This window comes from Candoia aspera, chromosome 15 (assembly GCF_035149785.1).
Source record: "Candoia aspera isolate rCanAsp1 chromosome 15, rCanAsp1.hap2, whole genome shotgun sequence".
NCBI classification, from domain to species: domain Eukaryota; kingdom Metazoa; phylum Chordata; class Lepidosauria; order Squamata; family Boidae; genus Candoia; species Candoia aspera.
This window is the reverse complement of record NC_086167.1, coordinates 4,505,183-4,530,226: the sequence shown is the minus strand read 5'-3', so window position 1 is coordinate 4,530,226 and position 25,044 is coordinate 4,505,183. Positions and strand designations below refer to the sequence as shown.

Here is a 25,044-nt window from a genome sequence, read left to right as displayed (position 1 = left end):
TCATGCTGCAATCTAGCATCTCTCAGCATCTTACATAAAGTGAAAGACAGCAAAAAAATTTAAAATATCCACCATATGATTAAAAGGAACAAGGATAATCCAACTAGAAGAACAACACTAACAGCAAGTAAATAAATAGATGTTAGAAGAACTATCAGAAGGTAGTAAAGAAATTATAATATTGGAGCCACTATTAAAAAAAAAAGGTTCACATAAAATTAAGTTTTAGATTCTGTTGTTGCTTCTCCTAAATAACATCAGTGACTTACGCATATAGTCATTGTATAATTTATTGTCACAGCTGCTAGGATTTGTTTTGCCAAGTTATGAAGCATTAGAAATTTTTCCTGAGATGACACCATTGAAAACATAAGTTGTTAATATATTGCTATATGCCAGTCTGGGAATGAAAACAACTTAGTAAAAAAACCTTTCAAAACTACTTAATTTGTCCATTATTAAAACAGAGCATATCCTTCAGTATATATAACTAGTACGTTATATGGATTATTTCCATATTTTCTTAGTATCCTCTTTAGTATCAGCTTTAAAATAAAAGAGGCATGGGGGAAAAGATGAATCTCAAAAGAAATTTCTCAGCGCACAAGCGATATATTTGCTGCGGTGGTTTTATTGTCGAGAATTAAGCCACCCCGGAATCAAGAAGATTAAAAGTTAAAAACCTAAATGATACCAGCCTGAGATCCGGGCAAATCTTTTTTTTAAATTAAGCATCATCCCCTTTCCTTGAAAGCCTTGCTCCAGCCCCACAAAGCTCTGTTTTTGAATTAAGCTAGGACACAGTCTCTGCTGAAGAAGTCCACACCAGATTTTTCCTTCTTTGCAGAAGTTTGTTCATTTGTTTATTTTTTGAATTTCTGTCACCGCCCCTCTCTCCTGAAAAGAGTTCCCTTTCAAATCTCGTTTTATTTCCTGCTAACTTTCACACTGGAGATGGAGTGAAGCCTCTTGGCTTGGCTTCTCTCTTGAGACAAAAGGGGTGCAAAGCCCCTTCAAGTAGGGCTGGAGATTCAGAAGGACTGGAGGGGGAAAGAAGATCAGCTTGGACTTTTCTGCCTCCTTCCATCCTGTATTCTTGGTACCCTTTAGCTGCTGTCTGTAGAAGCTCAAGAGGACAGCTGTGAAAAAGCGACTTGCAAATGGAACTGTTTTCCCCTCCCCCGAGCATGTTTTGCACATCTAGATGCAACCTTGGAAGGAAAGTCTGCGGTTTTGAAATTCATGCAGGCAAACCGCAGCAACATGCAAGATAAGGTAGATATTGCAAAAGGGCAGCAACGTTTTTATACATGAGAAAGTGGGTTCAAGAATTCTGGGTTTTTGAACTGGGCTTTGGAGGAATTCATGTTAAAGATGTTCAAAGGTTAGAGAAAATACGTGTTTTTGTAGTGGCTTGTGATGGGATTTAAATTTAATAAACTTTCAGGGTGGTTGTTGAGTGAAACCTAGTGCTTTTCTGGGATCCTGAAAGGCAGGGATGAGAGAGGGTGAGAAACTTAATCAAAGATACTGGAAAGCTGATTGTATTTATAAGGCTGGATGCAGTCTTAACTTGGGTGCTGCTCACTTTCCAGAGACTCTTTCAGTTAGAGTGGTTTGCTTTTAAGGGAAACTTAAGTCTAGATCCAAGCTATAGATTGAATATACAGAGATAGTAAAAATGGGTTTTATTTAGTCAGGTAAAGATTGGGGGGGGGGGGTTGTTCTATAAGACCTCAAGGTTTTATTGACTCATCGTGTTGCACAGATTGGGGAAAGATCTGATGTATTAAAAATAATGAATTCATTATTCAGAGATTGAAAAATAGGATAAATTATGGGCTTATAAACAAGCTGAAGTTTCATTTGGAGCAGTAACTTACAGTCAATTGCAGAGAATTATGTGCCTTGCAGAGTTGTAGTATGAACCCGCGTGTTAAAAAAAACAGGTAATATCTATACTATGGGATATTTGTCCACATTATTACAAGTCTTGGTGTCTAAGCCAAGCTTCCCTGATCTCCAGATGTGTGGACTACAATTCTCAGAATTCTCGGCAAGGGCTCTGTTGGTTAAGAATTTTGGGAATTAGTCCACACAGCTGCAGGCTGCTCAGGCTGGAGAAGTCTCTTCTAAGCCATAACGTGGTTTCTTTGTTTTTAGTTTAGCCGAGATGCAGATCGGCCCTTGTGGCTGATACGTACAGGCTGGGCCTCCGACTCATTCCGCAGCTGATCTGGCTTAGCCTTACGTGTGAATGCAGCCTTACCTTGTTTGAATTAGAATTAGATGCGTTTGTCTGCTAATACTGGAACACGCTCCTAACCCAGCATACATCCCCGTTGGACTTTGAAAGTAAGGTGGGAAGATATATTTGGTGATGTAATTTGTGGAAAACTTCTTAAGAGCCCTTTCTGATGACTTGGAAACCCCTGAGCCCGCTTGGACTCAGATCTGGACACAAAGGTGGTTACAATTAAAATAAAACAGCATCAGAGAGAAGCCTTTGCCTCAGACGGAAGTGGGGACTAGAAAGTTGTCTGGTCTCCAGAACCAACCAACATTTGGGGAACTTTAGTCGTAAGCTCAAAGCTCATTCACATGATGAGGCAACTGTAGGAATGAGGAAATGTTTAGAACATGTTGGCGTTAGTTGTGGTCTCTTTGCAGGAGCGTGTTGGCTTGGTCTGGGGATTTTCTATGGCTTCCAGAAGGAGAACCCAAGGTTTCGGTAGCAGCAGGCCCATTTGCAAATCTGCAAATACCTTTAATTTGTCAATTGATTTCCAATCCGGAAAGCATTAAATTGCTTTGGAGCATGTCTCATTCTAAGGCCGTTCTGGCTGGACTCTTGCTGTAAATGCACACAACAATCACCTCTGTTAGATAGGCATGGGAGGTGGTCTAGTGGTTAAGGTGCTGGGCTAGAAACCAGGAGATAGTGAGTTCTAGTCCCGCCTTGGGCACGAAAGCCGGCTGGGTGACTTTGGGCCAGTCCCTCTCTCTCGGCCCAACCCACCTCACAGGGTGGTGGTTGTGGGGAAACTAGGAGGGGGAAGGAGTATGAGGTATGTTCACTGCCTTGAGTTATTTATAAAAGTAATAAAGGTGGGATAAAAATCAAATCAATCAATCAATAAATACATGAAGAAGTGGAAAGCATTAGCACTATTTTGTTCCCTATTTATGGGGAGGAGAAGGGGGAAAAGTACGTGATGTTTCCAAAGGAGTGTGAAGTCTCTCTTCTTTGTGCTTCCCAGTTTCTGGCTAAAGTGTTACAGTGTACTACAGGCCTGGTAATAAAGTCCAAGCTCACCAACAGAGAGCAGATGTCACATCGAGAATGAGAAAAGTATGCAGATGTTTTGTCATGAGTACTGATGGCGAGCAGGCGGGGGCCTCTATCCAGGGGGGAAAACGCATGCGTAGTACTGAGGAATTAAGCAGCCATTCAAAGAGACACAGATCAGACCCGCCCTGACTTTTGGGGTTTATCTGTCTGGGTTTTCCCACGCTTCTTCAGTTCGTTAGGATTCCGTTTTATGTAGCAGTAATAAACACTAGAGGCCTGCTCCTCGTCTCAGCGTGATTTCTGACTGTTAGGACATGTTTTGTATATTTCCAAAAACGCTGTGCATTTGTTTGCTCAGTTGTAATTTATTTTACATCCAGAATTTCCATTCTTGGTAGATTCTAACCAAAGATGGAAGATTAGACTGAAGCTGTAACTGGTGCATATACACTTTTTTAAAAAAAATATTTTTGGCAAGGATAAAGAATGAACGTTTGTGGTGACTTTCTAGAACTTCGGCAATTAAACTGAAGCGATGCCCTAGTTGGTAGAAGTATTTTTAAGTATAAATATTTTTAAAGCCAAGGGCACGCAACAGAGGCCACCACAGGAGCCTTTTCTCCTATTCCTTGAAGATTGTGGAATTTCTGTTCCACAATGATTCCTGCCGCGATGCATCTAGATGTGGCTGTTAAGATTTATAGCAAGGAGGAACCTCCAAATTTCAAGGAAGTACATTACTGAATATTTATTTTATAGCTCTGATTAAGCTTATATGCTGCTCCAGTTGTTACTGATTCTGAGCTGCTGTCATTCAGAGGAGTTATAGGAGCAGAAATGTGGTAGAAGAAACAAACATTGCAAGTAGCCGCATTGGTTCACTGGTGGTGCCAGAGAATCATAAGACAGTGACATCTTTGTCATGAGAAACTTTTAGGAAATGGGCAAGCTTTTGAACTCAACCGTTCACTTGGAACAAAAAATGGACGAAAGAAAGGTGTTGATAAGACAGCCTGAAGTCTGCAGTTTGTCATAGTCTTCAAATGAATGTGAGCACTGCAGTCTTACTTAAGGTATCATAATGGTCAAGATACCCTCCAATGAGGCATGACTTCGGTGAGTCTGCAGGTTCTTTTGCAGTGAGGTGGAAGGTGCTTGCCATTGCCTTCTTCTGAGATACTTTTGTTGACTTCCTGGTTTAGCCTGCAGCCCCGGAAGGCCAAATGTTCCCCTATCCAAATACCAACCAGGGCTGACTCTGCTTATTCTTCTCAGTGTTAGTTAAGATCAGCTGGTTGCTGCTACTGGCTCTGAGGAAGGTAAGGGGTCCCTTGAGTCGAGTTTTGTTCCTGTATCTTCATGGGCACATCAGCACAGGGCTTTATTCGGTAATAAAACAGAAGTACTTTGTCCGTTTCCTTCTGGGTTGTTTTCTCAACTTTCCACATTACAATCTTGGGTTTTCCTTGTGTCCTTCTATTCAAGTACTAACCAAGGACTGACCCTCCTTCACTCCTGAGTTCAGCCAAGGTTCTTGAAGTGCTGCCACCTGCTGAGGCAAATTAGAGAATTGGTTGATTGATTGATTGATTGATTGATTGTGTGCTGTCAAGTTGGTGTTGACCCTTAGCTATTGCAATATATAGACTCTCTGCAGGATGATCTGTTGTCAGCCTGGACTTTCAAGGTCTTCCAACAGCACATCCATCACAGCTCCAATACAGTCCATCTCCTTGGCTGCTGGCCATCCTCTTCTGCTCTAACTTGCACCTTCCCCAGCATTATGGGCTTCTCAAAGGAAAATTAGGGTATATGTTGAGCAAAACCATGTCATGTTGCATACAAAAGTATGGAAACAAATGCCTGCCTGCCTTTTTCCTTAGCAAATGTAATTGCTGCATGAAACTGGTGGGAGATAGGGCCTGATGAGTGTAAGTAAAGATTAAAAAGTTAGAGAAAGGCAATAATTGAACAAAATATTGGGGGAAGTCATTTTTTTTTATTTTTGCTGATATCAGCTTGCTGTGGCAGAATGATGGGGTACTGCAGATATCTTGCTTCTTTTAAATTTAACCAAAGCTGTGGAATTTGCCTTAGACTCCATATGCCTGTGCTTTTATTAGTATTTATTAATAATAAACATTCGTATTGATGATTTTGTAATTAGCTCCTGAATGAACCCCAGATGACTGTATGCAGATGGATACTGCATTCTTTAATTAGGTTCTCCCTCTGTTTGCTTTACCCCTCTCAGCAGATCTTATGAAGAGACTGAGAAAACAAACCTTTTTTCTGTTGAAGGGACTGAGAAATTCACTCTGATTTTTGCAGAATTGTGTTCCTGGTCCTCTTTCACTTTGATTCCTCTGTTCTCTAAATCAAAAGAGCTGGAGAGTTATGAAATCTCTGTAGTAGCAACAACAACAACTCATGATAACAGTAACACCAATACAGTGAGAATATTATGTCTGTGTGTGTGTATATATTGAGGGGGGGGGGAGATTAGGAACCAGGAACAAGCAAGCTTGATTTTGCCTTTTGCCTAGTCACTCTGGCTTGGCTCAGTTTGATGCTGAATCAGGAAGTCTCAGTTTGTGGTTTTGTATGCGATATGCCTAACGTGAGACCCCCCTCTTTTGCTTTCCCAGCAAATGAGATATCCAAAACCAAGAACACAACCTGGCTTTCACATTCTAACTTGGTTATATTCCTGAGTAAATGATGGGTAGTGTCCCACTGGTTTCTGTAGTTTTTCCCTGTGTAAGGAAGACCCAACTGAGTGAGTCTGGATGCATGAAGTAGTAGTCTTGCTTGTTATTACCTGCAAAGAAGGACAACAGCTTCATTACAAAATGGAATGTAATTCTATTCTCAAATTACTCAGAGTGTGAATAAAAAGTGGGTGTTGATGTGAGTAGAATAAAAAGGTTCCTATGGAGGAAGACAATCTGTGCAGCTCTAAGAAGAATACAAATTGCTGATTGTCACTGGGTGGAGGAATTGGATATGATCGATACATCTGTCAGCCCCGCTAGGTAGACCAGACCAAGAAATCAATTCCGCAGGAAGGCTAAAGCTACTTCTCTTGAGGGTGGCTGCAATGACAGAATGCTGCAAGTCTGATTATGCCGTATCTCCTCTTCCTCCTCCTCATGCTGTAGTTCAGTGAGTTAGGGAGGCACCTGTCTGAGCCTCTTCCAAATATTATCTGTCTATTGAGGACTTAAGATACGTTTTGCCCCTCGTCGCCTTGGCAATGGCGTAACTCCGTCAAGGTCACCTTCCTTACGCTCTACGATATCCCCCAAGGCAGTCGCTTGCTTTGTATGTTCAGCTTTTGGGAATCCACGGGCTTCTCTCTGCTGTACATCTTGGAAGTTCAGGACTATGTGAAAGGCGGTGGCGATTTCTTGGTCGTCATTTATTTGTTAGGTCTGCCATTGGTGGATGCAGCCTAAATATTTGAGAGTTGTCATGGCTTTGGGGAAAAGCTTCGTTGATAACGGTCTCCAAGGCTGTGCTGACTCCATTTAGTTTACCTCGACTGCCCTATTGCTAATCACCTGCTGGGAAGCTGAATCTTTGGCTTTTATTTTGAACTTGGTCGTTGACGAATGGTCCTTTGCTAGCCCTAACTGATTGTGAAAGTAAAACTAATACGCAGATCCACAGTTAGCTTTGGCCGGATGTTGGCAAGTCAGAAGAATCATCACGGACTTCCAGGAGGCTGGAGTTAGCCTTGATCGTCCCCCTGCGTTAATTTAAGACTTAGACAGTGGTTCATTATGCATATGAGCAGTGGAAAACTCACTTTTCCCTTTCTTTGGCACACAGAGGCAACTGAGTAGAAGATTGTCTACTTTGCAGCAAGCCATTCTTCATGCCTTCATCCAGTTTTTATCCTATCCTAATTTTTATCCTTCCATCTAAATTTTATCCTGTAATCCTATATCCATCTAACAGTTTATCCTATAACTAGAAGAAGGAGGTTCTAATCTGCTCTTCTTGTACAGGAAAGACAAGTGGGAGTCAACAAGTTTAGGGTCATCTTCTTGCTTCTCACAGTTTTGGACCAACAATTTTCCAAGAAGCCCCCATCCTTCCCCAGAATTGATGCAGCCAACGCAATTTGGCATTCCATTCAGAGGAGTGCCTGAGTTCACTGCAGGTGAATGGACTTATAGAGGAACGCATATTAAAGACAAATGCATTCTGTTGGATCTGATGCTAAACTTGAGGAATACCAAACATTTCCTCTGCATCGTATCTTGAGTTCAAAGCATAACAACATAGGTAACCATTATTATTTCTTCCAGATCATTGGATCGTTAAAGAAATATTGCAACCTATTACTGGGTGAAGTTCAGTAGAAGCATTTTCCCCCCCAGGAAATTGCCATTTTTGCAGAGCAGACTGTCCTGACCTCCTGTTTGCCAGAGGAACTGAGTCTGCTACTCCCAGAATTTCAATAGTGAAGAATATACTTTGTTCTGGGTTGAACCGTTGGGTTTTGGAGTTCTCCAAGCTTGATTTTCTACTTGCAGATGTTTCAACTGTGTATAAACAGCCAGCAGACTCTGCTTCCCCATGCACTAACATCCTGAGTGAATGGGGGAGCAGAGTCTGCTGGCTGTTCATATAGGGTTGTATGTCTCTCCTGGAATTGTAGTTACTACCTCAAGCAGCACCAGTTCAGGAAAGGTGTCAGACTTCCATAAAATCAGCCTTGTCCAAAATAAGCCATTCTGTCTCATTTTTAAATGAATGGACCTCTGGTAATTTTCACTACCTTGTTTTCTTTTTTTCTTTTCCCATCACCACCAAGTTGTGTGCATCTTGAAAATCAAGCAGGGCCCAAATGGAACCCCTCTTTATGTCCTTCCTCCTTTCTTTCTCTCGAACAGCCTTTCTCAACCTTTTGACCCTGGAGGAACCCTTGAAATACCTTTCAGGCCTGGGGGAAGGAACCCCTGCCTATTCAGGCTCAGATATAGGCCAGAAGTTACAAGATTATTCTATTCGTTTCATGGAAAAGGCCTGTAGATATGCCTTAACAGTCTTCTTAAACTGAAAATAAAGAATGAAACTTACCTCTTTAATATGAAGTTGCCCACATTTGAAATAATTTTTTGAATAAATCGTGATCTCCCAGGGAACCCCCAGTGACCTCTTGCAGAACCCTGGTTGAGAAACCCTACTCTCAAAGGACAAAAAGATGCTTCATTCAGGCACTGACTTTTTTTGATTTGTAATCTGTAGTATTCCTCCTAAAGTAAGAAAAAGCACATTAAAAAGTTCAGAGACATTAATATGTCCTTTTCCGGGCTGTTTTCAGCTGCTCTTCAGCAAACAAGAATGCTCTGCATTTGTCCTCTCATAGAACAAACAGTGATTTATGCAGCATTTTCTCTCTGTCAGATTCCTTCTGGCAGGAAGAGCTGCATATTTAGGTGCTGGACAAGTCCAAGGGCGAACCTTCTGCCTGGTTAGCACATTATTTTTCTTCGGGAGTACCTGGGGTTTCATTTGTAAGTCCTGTTAAAAACTGGGAAGACGCCGTTCCACGCCACCCGCCAGTGTGTGCAGGCATGGGTTAAAGCGTTGATGCACAGTCTAGGCTGATGTCCTGGAAACAGCCTCCAGAAGGGTTTAAAGAGACAGCACTCTTTGCAGATCACCTTCCCAGGTAGTGCTGTAATCGTTCCTGGTGCTCCGTGTGACTTTCCCTAAAGAGGCAGCAGCGTTCAAGCGATGCGTGCCCCGCATCCTCTGCGCTGGTCTTTCTCCCTTGCCTGGGGAGAGCCTGTCTGCCTGCCAGCATGGATGGAGTTAAGCGCTGCCTTCTTGCACCGAAGTGGGGGTTGCCGGGAGTCCGTGGGGCTAGCCTTTTGAGAGCTCAGCATATGGCCAGCATCTGTAATGGGGAGAACGTGCCTGCAGCAGCAGCTTCCTTTGCTGCTGAATAAGGATGTTGCTTCAACATTCATGCTTTTTGGTTTGGTTTGATTGTTCAAGCGCGCCCTCAGGCTCATAGCAATGCACAGAGCTGTGGCTTCTGGCAGAGCCGTCCAGCAGCAGGTATGAAGAGTAGGAGCTGTTGGGAGACAGGATCCGCTCGCTCCTTCTGCAACTCTGGCTGCCTGAATAAAATTAAGAAGGGTTAGTTGGGCCTTTGTGGGTCTTCCCCACAGAAGCCTTCCTTTATCTGGGATCCCTTCCGGCTGGCACTTCATGGTATTTCTTGCTGCATGATCAGTTCGGTCAAATGGAGATGCTCGAAAGGCCCAGGGTTGGTTTCGTTTAAAAACACACAGACAATGATTAAGGAGCGTGCCTGGTAGGGAAAGGGGGGCATTGCTGCTTGCTTCTTAAGCGGGGGAGTGGGGGGAGATCAGTGAAAGGTGCTGAGCTCAAGATAGTCAGTCAGTTATATGGGGTGTTTAGTTCCGAGAAAGCTACGTGGATGCATCCATGTAGTCATCAAGAGCTAACTCGGCGTTCAAGTCACTCCAAGGAGACTTTATTTTAGTGTGCATTCGGCTGCTTGGTGTATGGGGCTGTGTAAGTTTCTTCTTTAAAAAAAAAACAGGTATGTTTTAGAGCAATTAGAGCAAGTATGTGGCTCTAATTTTTTCTAGGGAGGGGAAGAATCAAGGGCAGAGAGTCCATAGTTTCCAAACACAGGAATGTGGATTTTGTGATATGCAAAGAAGGTATTCGGCCCCTTCGTCTACGCTGCTCTGTGGCCCCTGTTGGTAGACTTCCAAAGGCCTGGCCCACAGTGACAGATCTCAGATATTTATTATCTCTTGTAACTTCAGCGTGGCCTGAATTTTGAACAGTGGAAGAGAGTGTTAAGTAGGCTAACCACAAAGTGAATAAATCCTTAAAACGTCAGAACGTGTTTTCTGGATTGTGGCAAAATATGGATTTTGGAGCGTACTTTCTGAGAATATTTCAAGGTCTCCCATTCGAACGGGTAGAAGTGCTTTGCTTATTGCCAGAGCTGTATGAATGCTTAGGGTAAAGGGTTTTGAGGCTACATTCTCCAGCCCCAGATGTGCAAGGTGAACGTCATTCCAGGTTGGGCAGTATGGAATTTGCATTCCAAAATAGATGATAAGACTGCTTTAGGATGTAACGTGGAGGATGCCTTTTAATAGGTGAGAAACCAAAGGCACGCAGACGTTTTTATTTAATTAATTTATATGGCCGCCTGACTCGAGCACCCCAACTCTGGGTGGCTTAGACCAAGCCAGGGAAAACCAGACCATCATGAATAGGTGACCAGGGCCCAAATTCACACCTCCCCCCCCATGCCCAGTGGAAACTCCTAGCAGAGTTGATTGAATTCCTCCGTGCCAGAAGATGTTTCTACTCTTTGAAAGGATTGATTTGCATCCTCAGCAGGACATTGCAGAAGAAAAGCGAAGATGAATCTAAAGCATCTAAAGTCAGAAAACATACAGCCTCCTCTTGGGAAACCTTAGAAAAATCAGGTGGTCATGCTGAGTTCTTTCCCCACCCTTTTACCATCTTTGCACCAATCCTGCTGCTCGGGTAAGTTCTTTCACTCTCCTGCTGCCGGTGGGGAGTGTTGCCAAGATAGGGTAGCACTGGGATGACTCCTTTTTGGTTCTTCCATGTTTCCCTCTTTGCAAAATTTGCAGGGCGTCGACAGACGTTTGGAACATGTACGGTTTTTGATAATCCTTGGGAGAACAAAAAGGGACGTCATGTTTTTTTCCTTGTCATTTATTTTAGTAAATTGGTGGTGCTGGCAGTAAGTGCTTGTCGAGGGTTCTGATGCAAGGCTCTTTTTCTCCCTTACCTGAGCTGAGGATTTCTGGTTTTATGGATCAGCTCAGGACTGTGTTTTATCTTTTGTTTCCATAAATCAGTGTTTCTCATCCTCAGTAACTTTAAGACGTGTGGACTTCAACTCCCAGAATTCTCCAGCCAGCATGCTGAAGTCCACATCTCCTAAAGTTACTGAGGTTGAGAAACACTGCCATAAATAATGATATTTTGATCAGCAGGCTGCAAAAATAATATACTGCTTACTCTTCCAATGTACATCATCACTTGTACCATCAACTGAGTCTGTGCAGCTCTTAGAATTGTGCACAATAGGTAGTTGGCTAAAACTATTCCTGATTTTTTGTGGTTGGCTCAAACCATTGAAGGTCTTTTAGTGGAGTTGCTGAGAAGGATCCAACCTTGACAATCTCCTAACAAAGTTGGTTGAAGACTATGTACAATCGGTCATCCGGTTCAACTCCAAACATACAGTAGATACCTGTTGTGTCTTGGTCCCATGATAAGTTCCTGATTGTTGCCTTCAGAGGCCTCTGTGGCTTTGTCCCACTCCTTTTTAATTCTCTTGTTTTGTGCCCCGAGGCCCATTTGCTTTCATTCACTCGCTCAGAGGTCTACAAGGCTTTTCCTTCATATTGTTCCACTTCTCTTGCCCCAACCTGGTTAGGAATGACTCTCAGAACACCTGTGTGATTATCTGTCTCTTGTTTTAAAGTCCACTTTTTCCATGACCTTGTTATACCTCTTCTCTGCAGTATCACCCCTCCCTTTCACCCTGATTGTGGTCTCTCCTTCGCCCAGTGATGGAAAATTGGCTTCTCTGGCCAAGGACTTGTCCTTTTAGTGCTTTGGAAGATGTTATATCCCTTGGTAGCATTCTAATAACAATTTAATCCCAAGAGACTGTTAGGGGAATTGATTAGAAGAGAAGCAGTCGTGTTTAAACGTACAATAGTGGTCCATTTCAAATGTTGATTCGACTCACTGGTTAGAAGGATGTGATCAGCAGCAGATTATATTTAGCAAGCTGGTCTCACATTTTTGTGTTTTAATTGATCCCAATCAATGCCACTTACGTTTCCATCAGAAATATAATATTTACCGAGTCTGCATGTGTTCCTCTACACCAGAATACTGTACCAAAAAGAAAAGTTTGCCATGTATGCCCACAGTACAAGTTTATTAATTTTTTCAACTTCCTGTAGTTTTCCTGTATTGGTTTTGCTAAGTTGCAGAGCTACATAAAGAGTTGTGGAAACCACTGAAATTCTGCATATTGTAAATCTTGTCAACATTTGCTCTGGCTTTTGAAATTTCAAGCAGGCATTGCCCTTAGAGCATCCAAGGCATCTTTCTAGCTATATGGACTGGACGGTGTTTGGGAACTTAAGGATGATTCTTGGCTGGAATTCTGTATTACATCCTTACATGCTGTGTGCAGAATCATAGTAATGCGTAGTCCTGTTAAGCTCTTGTGGTGATCAGTTTCCAAAAAAAGTGTTTCTTCTTTAGGGATTTACAAAATGGCAGCATATTCTCATGACATAATGTATTGTTCCAGAAGTAATCCAACCATGAAATGGGTCTTTCAAAGCCAGACTATTTCTGGAATGTCCCATTTTGGGTCAGAACATTTCATGGATGACTATTCTCCCCATTCTTTACCCTTATCACCCAATTAGCAGCTGGGCTGAAGTGGTGAGTTAAGGACTTAACTACCTTATGAGGTCCCATTTGAGTTGAGAGATGATGTTGCCTTCCAGTGAGCTTCCAAATCAAGGGTGGATTTCAGCTTGTGTCTCTCAGCCCTGCTCCCATGTCCTAACCAACCAGTTTGCCCTAACCAAGATGTGTGGATTTCAACACAAAGATAGCAGACAGTAGATGTTAAATTGGTGCTTTTTAATGCAAGCCTAAATTCTGCAGGTTGTAAAAACTAGCTTAAAAGTCCTTCCATTCCTTCTCCATCATGTGAAGAAGCAGGATGGCATAGTAGTTAAGATGTTGGACTGAGAGAGACAGGGTGACTTTGGGCTAGTCGTTCTCACAGCATAGTCTCCCTCACCAGGTTGGCTTCATGGAAAAGGTCCCATCAGATGGAAAGAAAGGAAGTTGCGTCTTCTCAGTCAGGATTTGCTAGTTTATCTAAAAACAAAAATCACAGTTTGTCTGCTGTGTGAATCTGTAGAAGCATCCAGAAAGGTGCTGCTGTCTCATGTTTTGTTGTGTTCCCATTTTGCACCCATGGTGATGCGTTGGAGCCCAATTGCTATTTTTAATCCTTTTATTATATAATGTGCATAATGTGTATTTTATAATTACAACGTAGTCTTGAATTTCAGTCGGTATATTAGGGGAAGTTACAGTGATTCAATGGGTTAATGGAGGGAATGACTCATAATCATGTTTACAGCACCGACTGTATTAAAACATAAGCCGTTAAACACTGGCCCTATTGCGTTACGTGTTTAACCCAGTTAACACATGCCCCCCCCCCCCCCCCCCAGTGAAGCATGCATGGGGCAGAACCACCAACTGCTTAATTTTTTACTTGATGCTTATATAGTTCCATTCGCTTGGGTTGACCTTTACAGGTTGCAAGCTCATGGTTAAAAATTCCACATGGGGAAATGGAACGGAGAGGGCCAAAGGGGAAGCTGTGGTGTCATTTGGGTTGCAACGATACAGGCTGCTGGTGAACTGCTTATTAAGCGATTTCTTTGTTCACCTGTTAAATTTCATTTTCTTCAGCTATTGCGGTAAAAATTGCAAGTAATACAACTCTTACCAAAACCGTAGAAAGGAATAAAAGAGGAGGATGGTTTACTTTTACAGTGCTGTTGAGTTGTTGCATCTTGTATGTGATCAGGGATAGGTCTTAAAGTGAATCTGGGTGCTAGAACATTTGCAGGGATGAGTGTGCAGTTCCCAGCATAATCTTTGATGCCCACCAAATTTCTTCTCCCTCCTTTTTAAGAAGATCCTTTGGAATCTAAGCAAAGCATTAGCTTCAAGCATAATCTGCATGTTCAGCAGCGTCTCTGGTCTCTGCAGTGTACAGCAGACCCAGAGGAATTCTTAGAAAATAAAATGGGGGGAGCGGAATGCAGCCCAGTGCTTTGTTCATCTTCTGAGACAGGAGTGTTCGCCTTTGTCGCCCTCCAAAACAGCACCCCTTCGGTTAGTATCCCATAACCTGCTCTCAGAATTCACACTGGTGCTGAAAGATTGGGGACCCAGTCATGGCCGGTGGCTTACAAACCTTGATGCCTAGGGCCAGTCGTCAATAACGCAATAACTCAAAAGCAAGCCAACCACACGATCCCTTAAGGTGAGAGCTTCAGTAGAGTTCTCTGTTGCAATTACTAGAAGGAAAGGTTACAACCTTTTGATATATTGGAGTCTCTCCAGGGGTGTCCAGAGGGTGTGGTCAAAAAAGTCAAGGTGGCAGTTGCACTGTCACAGCTGGCAGCTTGACTTTGTTGACCACACCCCTGGCTCTCTCCCATTCTGTTTGCCTCCAGGATTGTAATTCAGCCATAAACGACTGGATGTTTTCTCCATTTCTCATGGATTCTCCGCAGACCCATATGTTCTGTTCAGCCTTGTGAAAAATTTGCTGGGTGAGAAGAAGAGGACTAATCCTGAGTAAGCTGTTGGAGGATGGCTGGGAAGTTGAAATCATTTTCTTTGCTGATCCTTATTTCTGTACATTCTTCCCCAGCCCCCTGTTCCACCAGGCTGATTTGTGGGTGTTGAACGTGTAGGTGCACTTGACCATTCTTGATTGCTTTACGTCCAAGACCAAATATACATTCTGCCTGAGCAGTGATGTCTCCCTGTTGTCCTAGTGACCCAGGCCAGCAAAGCAGGCCTTGTCTGAATATGTCAGGCCCTGCAGTAAAAGTCTGATTTTTTTTCCCAGCAGACAAAACCTTCTTAATTTTCTCAGTGGGCCTTCGTATATGCATGTGTATAATTATTATATTGGAATCCCACCTTTATTTTGTACAACTCAAGGCAGTGTACATAATGCTCCTGCCTCCCATTTTCCCCACAGCAACAACCCCGTGAGGGAGGTTGGCTGAGGGAGAAGGACTGGTCCATAGTCACCCACCCGGCTTTCAGGCCTCATGGTCCCCCAGTTTCTAGTCCAGCACCTTCACCGCTGTGGCAAACTGGCCCTCTTACATATATGATTGTTCCCATCTTGATCATTCCAATGAATGGAGGGTGGACTAGAAGACCTCTGAGATCCCTTCCAACCCTATGGTTCTATGACTGAATTGAATATGCTGTAACTCTTAAGGTGAGTTCACACAATATTAAGCCTAAAGCTGGTCTAAGAAAACATGATTGGTTCACATAGCATGTGATGCACAATCAATCCCCCTCTTTTGGGGGAGATGGGCGGTAATTAAATTTGAATAATAAATAAATAAACTGTCTTCTGGCTTAATGCCAGAATCTTCTGGCCTGGTTCATATAACATGCCAAGACCACAAACTGCTCAACCCCATTTTAGCTTAGCCTGTTGGGTTGTATGAATGCAGCCTTAAACACTTATAAAGTTGAGGGAGCTATAGATAAATTCTGGGCTCTTCTCTTTCCTATAGCATCTTTCTGACATCATTTAAGAGAACTTTTATAACCCCCACCCACCCCCAGTCATGAACTCTGGGAACTCTTTAAGCTTCTGCCATAAAGCCCTTGCGCAACAAAGGAATTGGTCAGGATTCGAGCCTTATTAATATTAAAGGTACCTTTGATGGGGCCCCAGGAAGAAAGGTATAATCTGGCTTTGTTCCTAGCCCTTCCTGCAAGACAGTGAAACCTTACAAAGACCTGAGAATGGAAAATGTATTTAAACAAAGATTAAAAATTTATCTTCAGTGACATACTTAGAAAAACCAAGGGAGAACAAGAGACATAGGCATCCTCCCGCTTGGAAATCAGATCTGTAGAGGAAGGGCAAGCTGGCAGAGTTGCCCTGGGGGTGAGAGGAAGCCAGCTATGAGCAACAACATCCTCCAGCTAGAGTCACTTACAGGCTTGGACTTCTGGGTTATTCATCCTCAGCCTTCTCCTCAAATACAAAGGTTGCTCAGAGCTTGAGCAAATGCTGCCTTTTAACCATTTTATGGAGGAGAACTAGGTATACTGGGAAGGTAGCTCCAGATTTCTCTGTTGGTTGCTTAGAGGCAGCAGAATAAATTAAATCACCTTGTTCCAATGTGATGCTTCCAGATGAGTCAAACATCAGCTCCCATAATTCCCAGGGCACCAGATTAGGGAGGGTTATTCACACTTGTGTGTTTTGGCTTTGGCTTGGCCAAAACCATCATAGATGGTCAACCTGGTCAATTTAACATGAGAATTATTGAAGCTATTGCTGTTGGCCAACTTCCCATCAAAGTTGGTAAATCCATGTTTTTGACTTAGTGTGTTGTGAGAAGCCGACTACTTATGTGTTATTCAGTAAAGCATAATTAAACAAGCCATGGCTTTCCATAATGTGTGAACAAGGTCCCTGCTTTCTTAAGCCAGATGAGGCCAAGGTAAATCCGTCTGTTTCAGCGCTGTTGTCCCCTTGCTGAGGTCAGACTGAAAAATCTCACCAATCAGGCAAAGAGGTAGATTTTTATTTTATTTTATTTTATTTATTTTTAAAGATTTCTTTAATCTGGTAGTACATTTTCCAACTAACAAATTCCATGGAAAGGCAGAAGCTTTTGGTGAGCGCCAAAATTGGCGAGCGCCAAAATTGGCGCCTCACCAAGTGGAGAGTTTTTGTGAAGGCAAAATGACCTGCACTGTAGCTAATTTGTTTGTTAAAAAAAGTGCAACATTCTGATTTTTTGTACCTGTAGATTAAGATGGTTTTCCTTCTACAATGTCTGCTCTTGCAAAGCATCTGTATTTAAAATACAGACATATAAAGCAAGTATTTAAAATACATTAAAATAGTGGCTCCCAACTTGTAAGTCTGGACTATTGACAGCCCAAGAGAGTCTGCAGGAAATCCATTATGAGTGTGGTGGGGAGGATAATGTAATAATAATAATGTACCTCTTAGACTAAGCTGGAAATTAAAACCAAAAACGGTCCTGGAAGATGGCACTCCGTAATGCTAGCCCTGGCATGACCCTTTAACCTGCATCCTAGGACAGGGTGAGCTTAGCATTGCAAACATAGTCCAGCTAGGCCAGGGGCAGCAGGCCCATCTTCTTGCACTTGAATTGCATGCTTATATTCCTCAGGAAGTGTGCCTGAAGCCTCTGTTTTTAAATTCTGATTTTCTGCTGGTTTCTCTGCTGTTCAGGAGACTCACAGCGGAAGTGGCTAACTCTCTCTGCTGGTTTTGTCTGGGCCCAAGGAGATGGCCCCCTCACTACTGAAAACCCTTTTCACTGAGAGATATAAATACCTGTGTGTCCACGAAGGAAGGAGAGCAATGCTTGGTCCTTTGTTTGGTCCTTTGTTTCTCTAACAATGGGCTTGAATGGCCCCATTTCTATAGCTCATCATCAGGTTTCTTCTTCCTTTCTCTCTGGACATTATGGCTGTTTTCCAGGCCAGCTCAGTAGAAGTGCCAGGTTCCCATTGTTTCCTTTTCTTTAGTCTGTTTACCACCCGGCTTTGGAGAAAGTGCCATGGGAAGAATATGTCCCTTGTTCAAGCCAGAGATGTGAGCTGGGCACAGAGCTTGGAGGAAGGCATCCTAGTTGGTGCTACCACCACCACCACCCCAGGTTCTCATCTTGAGCCACAAGCAAACTCAAATTGACCCTTCGAAAGCCTGATTTGCTCAATACGCTAACCATGGTTTTACAAGCCACAAGGGCTGGTTCTCAGAATGCGACACCCCCCTCCAAAGCCATTGATATGGTCCCCCGGAGCCTTTTGAAAACCTGTCACCAAATTATAATTTGTAATAGGACTGAAGAGGATAATTACAGTATTGAAATACATGAGGAGTGATCATGTTAGCTATACTGAATTATTTTACTTGTAATGATACCTAAAGGAAATTGAGTCACTTTTAGTTTCTGTGCTGGGCATGCCCGTTTCTTGCTCCTGTGCCACCCCCACCCCCTGTTCTTCAAAATGAACCAAAGTGCTAAGAGCAGCCCTTAATGAGAATAGATTTTGTACCAGACATCATTCTGTGGATTTGTGGTTTATATTGAAAGGGGAGGAAGGGGAAACAGAGCTTGAGAAAAGATAAAATGTTCGGGAGAGGCGAGGGCTGTGGGTGTGACATCCATCTCCTCTCCACCGGGGTTTTTGGAATTAGACAGATAGGAGGCTGAGCTTTAACCTGGCGCAGGAAGAAGGAATCCACAAGAAGAAAGAGTAGATCAGGTCTTTGGGAAGAGGAGGACTCCCCTTCTCTGAATGGGTTTAAGTAGAGATTTTGCAGCCATCTCTCTGAGTCTAAGGGCAGATTCGGACTCAGTATTAGAAAAAGCATCCTAGCGGCTTGACAGTGGAAATGATGTCTCCTGAGCAACCCTCTCCTGGAAGGATTTAAGTGGAGGGTAGACATCCATCCATGGGGGATGCTTGAATTCGGATTCCTGCTCCGAACAGCCAGTTTGGTCTAGTGGTGAAGGCACCTGGCTAGAAACCAGGAGTCCGTGAGTTCTAGTCCTGCCTTAGGCCTGAAAGCCGGCTGGGTGACCTCGGGCCAGTCACTCCCTCCCGGCCCAACCCAACTCACAGGGTTGTGGTTGTGGGGAAAAGAGGAGGAGGAAGGAGTATTCGGTATGTTCGCCACCTTGAGTTATTTATAAAAATAATAAAGGCGGGATAGCAAATCTAAAAAAAAATTAAGGCGAGAACCTTTTCCAAGGTAAGCTGGTATGGTTCTGAGGCAGGGGTGCTATTATTTATAGCAGGGCCAGCTCATCAAAGGAGCAGATGCTCAGTCCCTTGCATTAACAGTGTTCTTAAAGTAAAAATAAAGAATGAAACTTACCTCTTTAATGTGAAATTGCCTGAATTAGAAATAATTTTTTAAATAAATCGTGATCTCCCACCTAGTGACCCCTCACAGAACCCTAGGGTGCCACGGAACCCTGGTTGAGAAACCCTGCTTTAGTTGCAAGACTGGTTCCCCGATGGGCGCAATGTCGTATAACCCCAAGGTTAGACCCAGACCTCAAAGGAGGAGATTCAAGCCCCAGGATCTGCATGGGTAGGAAGGACTGGTGACAGGAACTGGACCAAAATCTTGAGTGACTTGGACTAAAAATTGAAAACCTCAAAGGAGGAGTTTGGCTGGATGGTGGATGCTGCCCTTTCTGAGGTGGAGAGGGGGATAAAAATGGCTGCCAGCTAAACCAGAGACCAGATTTGCAGAATAGAGCACTCTTATTCAGTTAACCAGGCAAACAAGTACCCGTGCCCCCTTCTGAGAAAGTCTGTTTCACTTTAATTTTTGTTTCCTCCTCAGTCTCAGAACTGCTGAGCTCCATCCTCATTAGGCAATTTAAATTTAAGAAGTGTGCTGCTGTTATTGGTGTTTTGGGGTTTTTTATTCTTGTTTAAGCTCCAGGGTTTCCTCAAGCTAGGACTTCCCTTCTGAACGTGGCTGTTTGGGCTAATAAAAATCAGTATTCAGAGACACACATTCTGTATTAATGTATGATAATTAAAGAGCAGAGCAACAGCAGCAGATTTGTGTGGGCTGAAGTTCATTTGTGTTTGGTGAGGGTGCAATTTAAGTACAGCAGCTATTATAACAGGAACACCAGCTTTCATATTTTCTAAGGCTCATTTTGTGGGCTTACTCTGCAGAGGGGACTGCCAGAATAGGTGAGGGCGGTGCAGCTAATGAGACTTTAAAATGCTGAGGTGGTCAAATTGTTTCTTTCGGGATGGGTCCATTGTCTGACTCATATTTTTAATCTCTACTTTTAAAGTCAGAGACAAATGGATGAAATTTCAGTATGTTTTGATTTTGGATTGTATCTAATGAATGAGTAGTGAATTGAGCCTCCAAAGATGGTAAGGGGTTGGCCTAGAACATGAAAAATTATGTTCTTTATTTGGCTGAATTAATTTTGAAATTCCAACCACTGATGCAACAGAAAAGGTGGGCGATGTGATTTATGGTCAAGTTCAGTCTGAAATTGCCAGAACACGCAAGCAAGAGGTGCTGTTTATGGTTGGAGGCTGGAATATCAAAGTTGGAAATAGCCAGGAGGAAAATATACATGCAAAGATGCAGCCCCATGCAAGTTCCAAGTCAAGCTAAAGTGGAAGAACAAAACAAGCTAAGGTTCTACAATGTGATCCTCAGCATATACCCACCAAGAATCAATGTGAAGTTCTGAACCTCATTGATAGGGAACCAGAGGAACTATGGATGAAATCAAAGAAGTTGTGAAGGAAGGATGTGAAAAGAGACTGCCAAAGACCAAAAACAGAAGAAAGCAAACTGGATGTCAGAACAGACAATGGAAATTGCCAAGAAGAAGAGGAGGCAAAGCCAAGAAAGACAAAGATTTCAGGAAGAAACTTAACAAAGAATTTCAAAGAGCTGCCAGAAGAGACAAGAAGCTGTATTACAATTACTACTGCAAAGACAGGGGAAGAACAAGGAGAATGTTCTAAAAGATCTTCAAATGCAGAAGGAGGTTGCAGCCTCAAATTGGTATGCTAAATGATACCAATGAACAGATAGTAATTAACTCAAAGAAGACCAAAGATGGAAGGTGTATTCTGAAATTCTGTACAGTAAAGATGTCAACGTCCAAGATAAGCTATGCTGCTGACACTACTCTGATAGCTGAAAATACAAGTGATCTGGAAGCTCTAATAACGAAAGTCAAGGAGCACAATGAAAAAAATGGGACTAAGATTAAATATCAAGAAGACCAGACTGATAGCAATAGGTCCAGCAACTAATTTTAGAATGAACAGTGGAAGTATTGACATAGTGGATAGCTTCTGCTTTTCAGGGTCAATTATCAACAGTAAAGGAATCAGCATTCAAGAAATCTGCCGCAGACTAGCACTTGTTAGAGTAGTAGCAAAAGTCTTGGGAAAGATACTCAGATGCAGTGAAGTGTCTGTACCTACAAAGATCTGAATCATGCTGGCAATTGTGTCCCTGTGACACTTTATGGAAATGAAAGTTGGACTTTGAAGAAGCAGGCTATAAAGAATATTGACACTTTTGAACCTGGGTGTTGGGCAAGACTCCTGAGAATACTGTGGATGGCCAAGAAAACAAACAAATGGATCATAGAACAAATCAATTGAGAGTTCTCACTTTGAGACACGAATGGCAAGACTCAAACGATCATGTTCTGGACACATTATGTGAAGACCCAACTCCCTTGAGAAATCCATAATGATGAGAAAGATCAAAGGAAAGAGGAGAACAACCAGCAGCAAGGTGTGGAAGGCAGCGGGAATGGCCTTGAGGGACAGGAGGAAGAGCCACTGCCAAGGCAATGGTCAGATAAAAGAAACATGAGTCTGGGGCAGAACTGTTACGTACACAAATGTCTCAGACAAGCCCCTCCCTACTTCACATGAAGTTAAAGAGGGAGTGGGGAGCCACATGCAGACTTCTGTTACTATAACTTTACTATAAAAGTAGTATTGGTTTACATGATTTTGGTTTCCTAATCTGATCTACCCTGGAAGGCTGACACAAGGTGCATGGACTCCAAGTAGTCCCTTCGTATTAAAGCATCCTTCCCCAAGCTGATGCCCTCCAGAAAGCTGGATTTCTGCTTCCATAAATCCCAATGAGCCTGTCTGGGATTCTAGAGGGCTCCAGGTTGGGGAAGTCTTCATAAGAACCCCAGCTGGTGCGGACAGCGTTCCAGTTGCTGATGGGAAGGCCCACCACTGCCAGTGTTGCCCTCCTGGGGTCCTCCTCCTGTGTGGAGATGGCGATGCTGGGAAGGACATGAAGGTTTGTATTTTGCTGGCGATCACATTCCCTCTTTTCCCCCTGGCTGGTCCTTCTGAAAATCCTGTGCTCACCTTAAGGATGCAGATGCTATGCACTCCCTTATTCTGAATGTGTTTTGATTAAAACAAAACAAAATACACTTCATCCACGTCCCCAGGCCCCTCCCTTAATATGCGCCAATCTTCCTGCCTCACCAAGATTCTTTTAACAAAAATCATGAAGCAGTAAAGCGAAGCGAAGCCTCTATCAGTGCTGGTTTGCATCAGTGCCTGTGGACCCCACCGAGGCCCTGCGGAGATGGCTGAGAGCATTCTGGGGACTAGTTTGCTTCCTAATCAAGGGGCTTTGTGATTGGACGTGGCTGCCATTTTGTGAGGGCACCCTCCACATGAGTCAACATTCCTAATTTCTCCTCCCTCCAGCTCCAAAAGCTTGCTTTAACTGATTAAAACAGTGTAGAAATATGGTTGTGAGGTGGTCAGCAACAGACCCTCCCTTTCCAACTCCCGATCCCTCAATCCTTGCACCAGAATTCGCAGGGTTCGTTCTTACTTTCCCAGGGTGATGGTTCCATGATCGATTGAAAACTCTTCTCGTCCCCCTCCTGCCTCATTTACTTTTGGCTTTCTCCAGCCTGGTGCTCTCCGTGTATACTGGATGTCATCCCATAATTCCCAGCCAGCTGCTTGGGAATGATGGAAGCTGAAATTCAACACAACTGGAAGGCAGCATGTGGCAGATGCTCTCTGCAGGCTCTGTGCAACTTGAGGAAAGAAAGAAAGAAATGAATTGGGTGCCATTGCAACAAAGGACAGGGACCTCCTTCCACCAAGGTCCCACCTTTATCTTCACTTTTGGTTCAGAGCTGCCCATCATCTTTCTGAAGCTCTTTGGCCTGAAAAAAAGACTGAATTTTAAGCAGTCCTTCAACCATGGGAGATGGTTTTCTATTTTTGTGTGTTGAATATTTATGAAAAGAACATCTTTGATGCCTTCGCTGGGAAGGAAAGAAGGGTAAAAAGCCTGTACGATGGAATGGATTGTATTCCATCTTGTTAGCTGGTTTCATTAATGATCTCTCGCTCTCTCTTTGAAAATGGAAAAATTGCCACCTCAGCTTTTATTTGCAGCTTCCATTAAAAGAAGGCCTCAGCTGTAAATATATGAGCAGGAAGAGCTATTAAATATGGATGGAAGTTTTCCTTTAATATTCATTGCTGTTAAATTGATACCATAAAGACCCCCCTCCAGGTTTTCTTTGGATAAATGGCTGAGATTCCTTCACTCCCCAGCTGAAGAGAGAGAGGAGAGGCAGAAAAGGCAAAGTATCTGTGCTGGGTGGTCCTATTCTTCCAAGGATGACCCTCTTAAGCTTTTACAGACTGCTGTTTGAGCCAATAGAGCTTGGCTTGGCCTGCTCTTTTCTGTGAATTCCTTCACCACAAATAGTCTGAAAAAGGCTCCTGATTTTGGTCTCTGCTTTGAAACAGCAGCTGGGTGCTAGCTGACCCTCAGCCAGGCCAGCTTCCTTGCAAGGGAACTCTCTTTCGCACTCTCTGCAAAGCCCTTCAACCTTTCATTCTTCTTCCTGACAATCAATCAGAGAAGATGTGTTCAGGTCAAAATGAAGTCTGAGTAGGAGGAGTTGTCAAGCAAACCGTCTCTTCTGATGGATTCTGGCAATAGGAGATGAGAATGGCCTGTTTTTCAAGCCAACCCGAGTCCATGTTTAAAAGGCTGTGTGTGCTGAAATCTGTTTCCCCATTTTAGACATTCTCAACCTGCTATCCACTAGATCTGTTTGGATTGCAGTTCCCCTAACCTGTAGACAAAAGGGCAATTGGCTGTGCTGTCTGCATACTTGAATCAAGCTCAGCTTCTGGAGACCACCTCCACGCAATAAATAAATAAGTAGCTGGCATTGTGTACAGAAACATCTGCACAGTGTATGGGCTAGACCCTCCCAAGTCCAGATGGGAGATTCCACAGAAGGTCGTGGAGAATGACAGGGCTAAGATTCCATGGGATGTCCAGATCCAGATGGACAGGCAGGTACTGGCCAGTCAGCCAGACATTGTGGTGGTAGACAAGGACCAGAAGACAGCAGTGGTGATAGATGTAGCGGTGCCAAGCAACAGCAGCATCAGGAAGGAATATGAGATGCTGGGCCTGAAGGAGGAATTAGAGAGGATGTGGAAAGTGAAGGCCAAAGTGGTGGTAGGAGCGCTCGGGGCTGTGAGTCCCAAGCTTGGAGAGTGGCTCCAACAGATCCCAGGAGCCACATCAGAGCTCTCTGTCCAAAGGAGTGCAATGCTAGTTACAGTTAAAATACTGTGCAGAACCCTCAAACTCCCAGGCCTCTTGGTAGAGGACCCGAGGTTGAGGAAGATACATACCACCCATTGGGGTGAGAAGGGTGTGTGTGCGTGTGTGTGCATATGAACATGAAGTGGTATGTAATTCCAGGTGATCCCTCATCTTTATATTAACCAGGGCTGACCCTGCTTAGCTTCCAGGATCTGTCAAGGTCATCCAGCTGCTGACCCTTGCTGTTGTATTGGCTGTGCAAGTTGGGAACAACAGAAATTGTAGGCTAGGAGATCTGGAGTTGCCAGCTTGGGAAAAGTCTGCACTGGTGAGTAGGGAAAAGAGGCTCCCTTTTTAATTTAATCCATGCCTTGCACTTGTGAAAGTAAAACTCTCTTTGCTACCACCTCATTAGCATCTAATTGTTTAAAGTTGGCAACCCTCTCCTCTGTAAATATTCCTGCTTGCATGATCAGCAGTTAAACTGGATGATACTTTGTTTTGCGTCTATTTGCTTGCCAGAAATATCAGATGGGCATGTAGGTTTCCTAAAGGTTTTCTGTACCTATGGTATATAATATAGGCCTGAATGTGCAAAAGGATAGATGATAAAAAATTCTCTCTCCACACCATTTTGTTAAAAATCAAGTTTAGTAGGTTATTTTACAAGCAATATGTTTTTCAGAAAACA

The 25,044-nt window shown here is 43.3% G+C and overlaps 3 protein-coding genes across 4 annotated transcripts in view; 2 read left to right on the top strand and 1 right to left on the bottom strand.

The window, feature by feature from the left end:
• MTFP1 (mitochondrial fission process 1) overlaps nt 1-21,673 on the top strand; it is a 246,205-nt gene extending 224,532 nt beyond the window's left edge. The window contains exon 4 of the mRNA XM_063315278.1: nt 21,664-21,673. Within this exon, the coding sequence (XP_063171348.1) occupies nt 21,664-21,667 (4 nt within the window). The 3' untranslated portion in view covers nt 21,668-21,673. The remainder of the gene's footprint in view (nt 1-21,663) is intronic.
• Nucleotides 1-25,044, bottom strand: part of PES1 (pescadillo ribosomal biogenesis factor 1) — a 426,838-nt gene that overhangs the window by 131,132 nt on the left and 270,662 nt on the right. The gene's annotated exons all lie outside the window — the stretch shown is intronic.
• Nucleotides 1-25,044, top strand: part of OSBP2 (oxysterol binding protein 2) — a 136,349-nt gene that overhangs the window by 42,455 nt on the left and 68,850 nt on the right. The gene's annotated exons all lie outside the window — the stretch shown is intronic.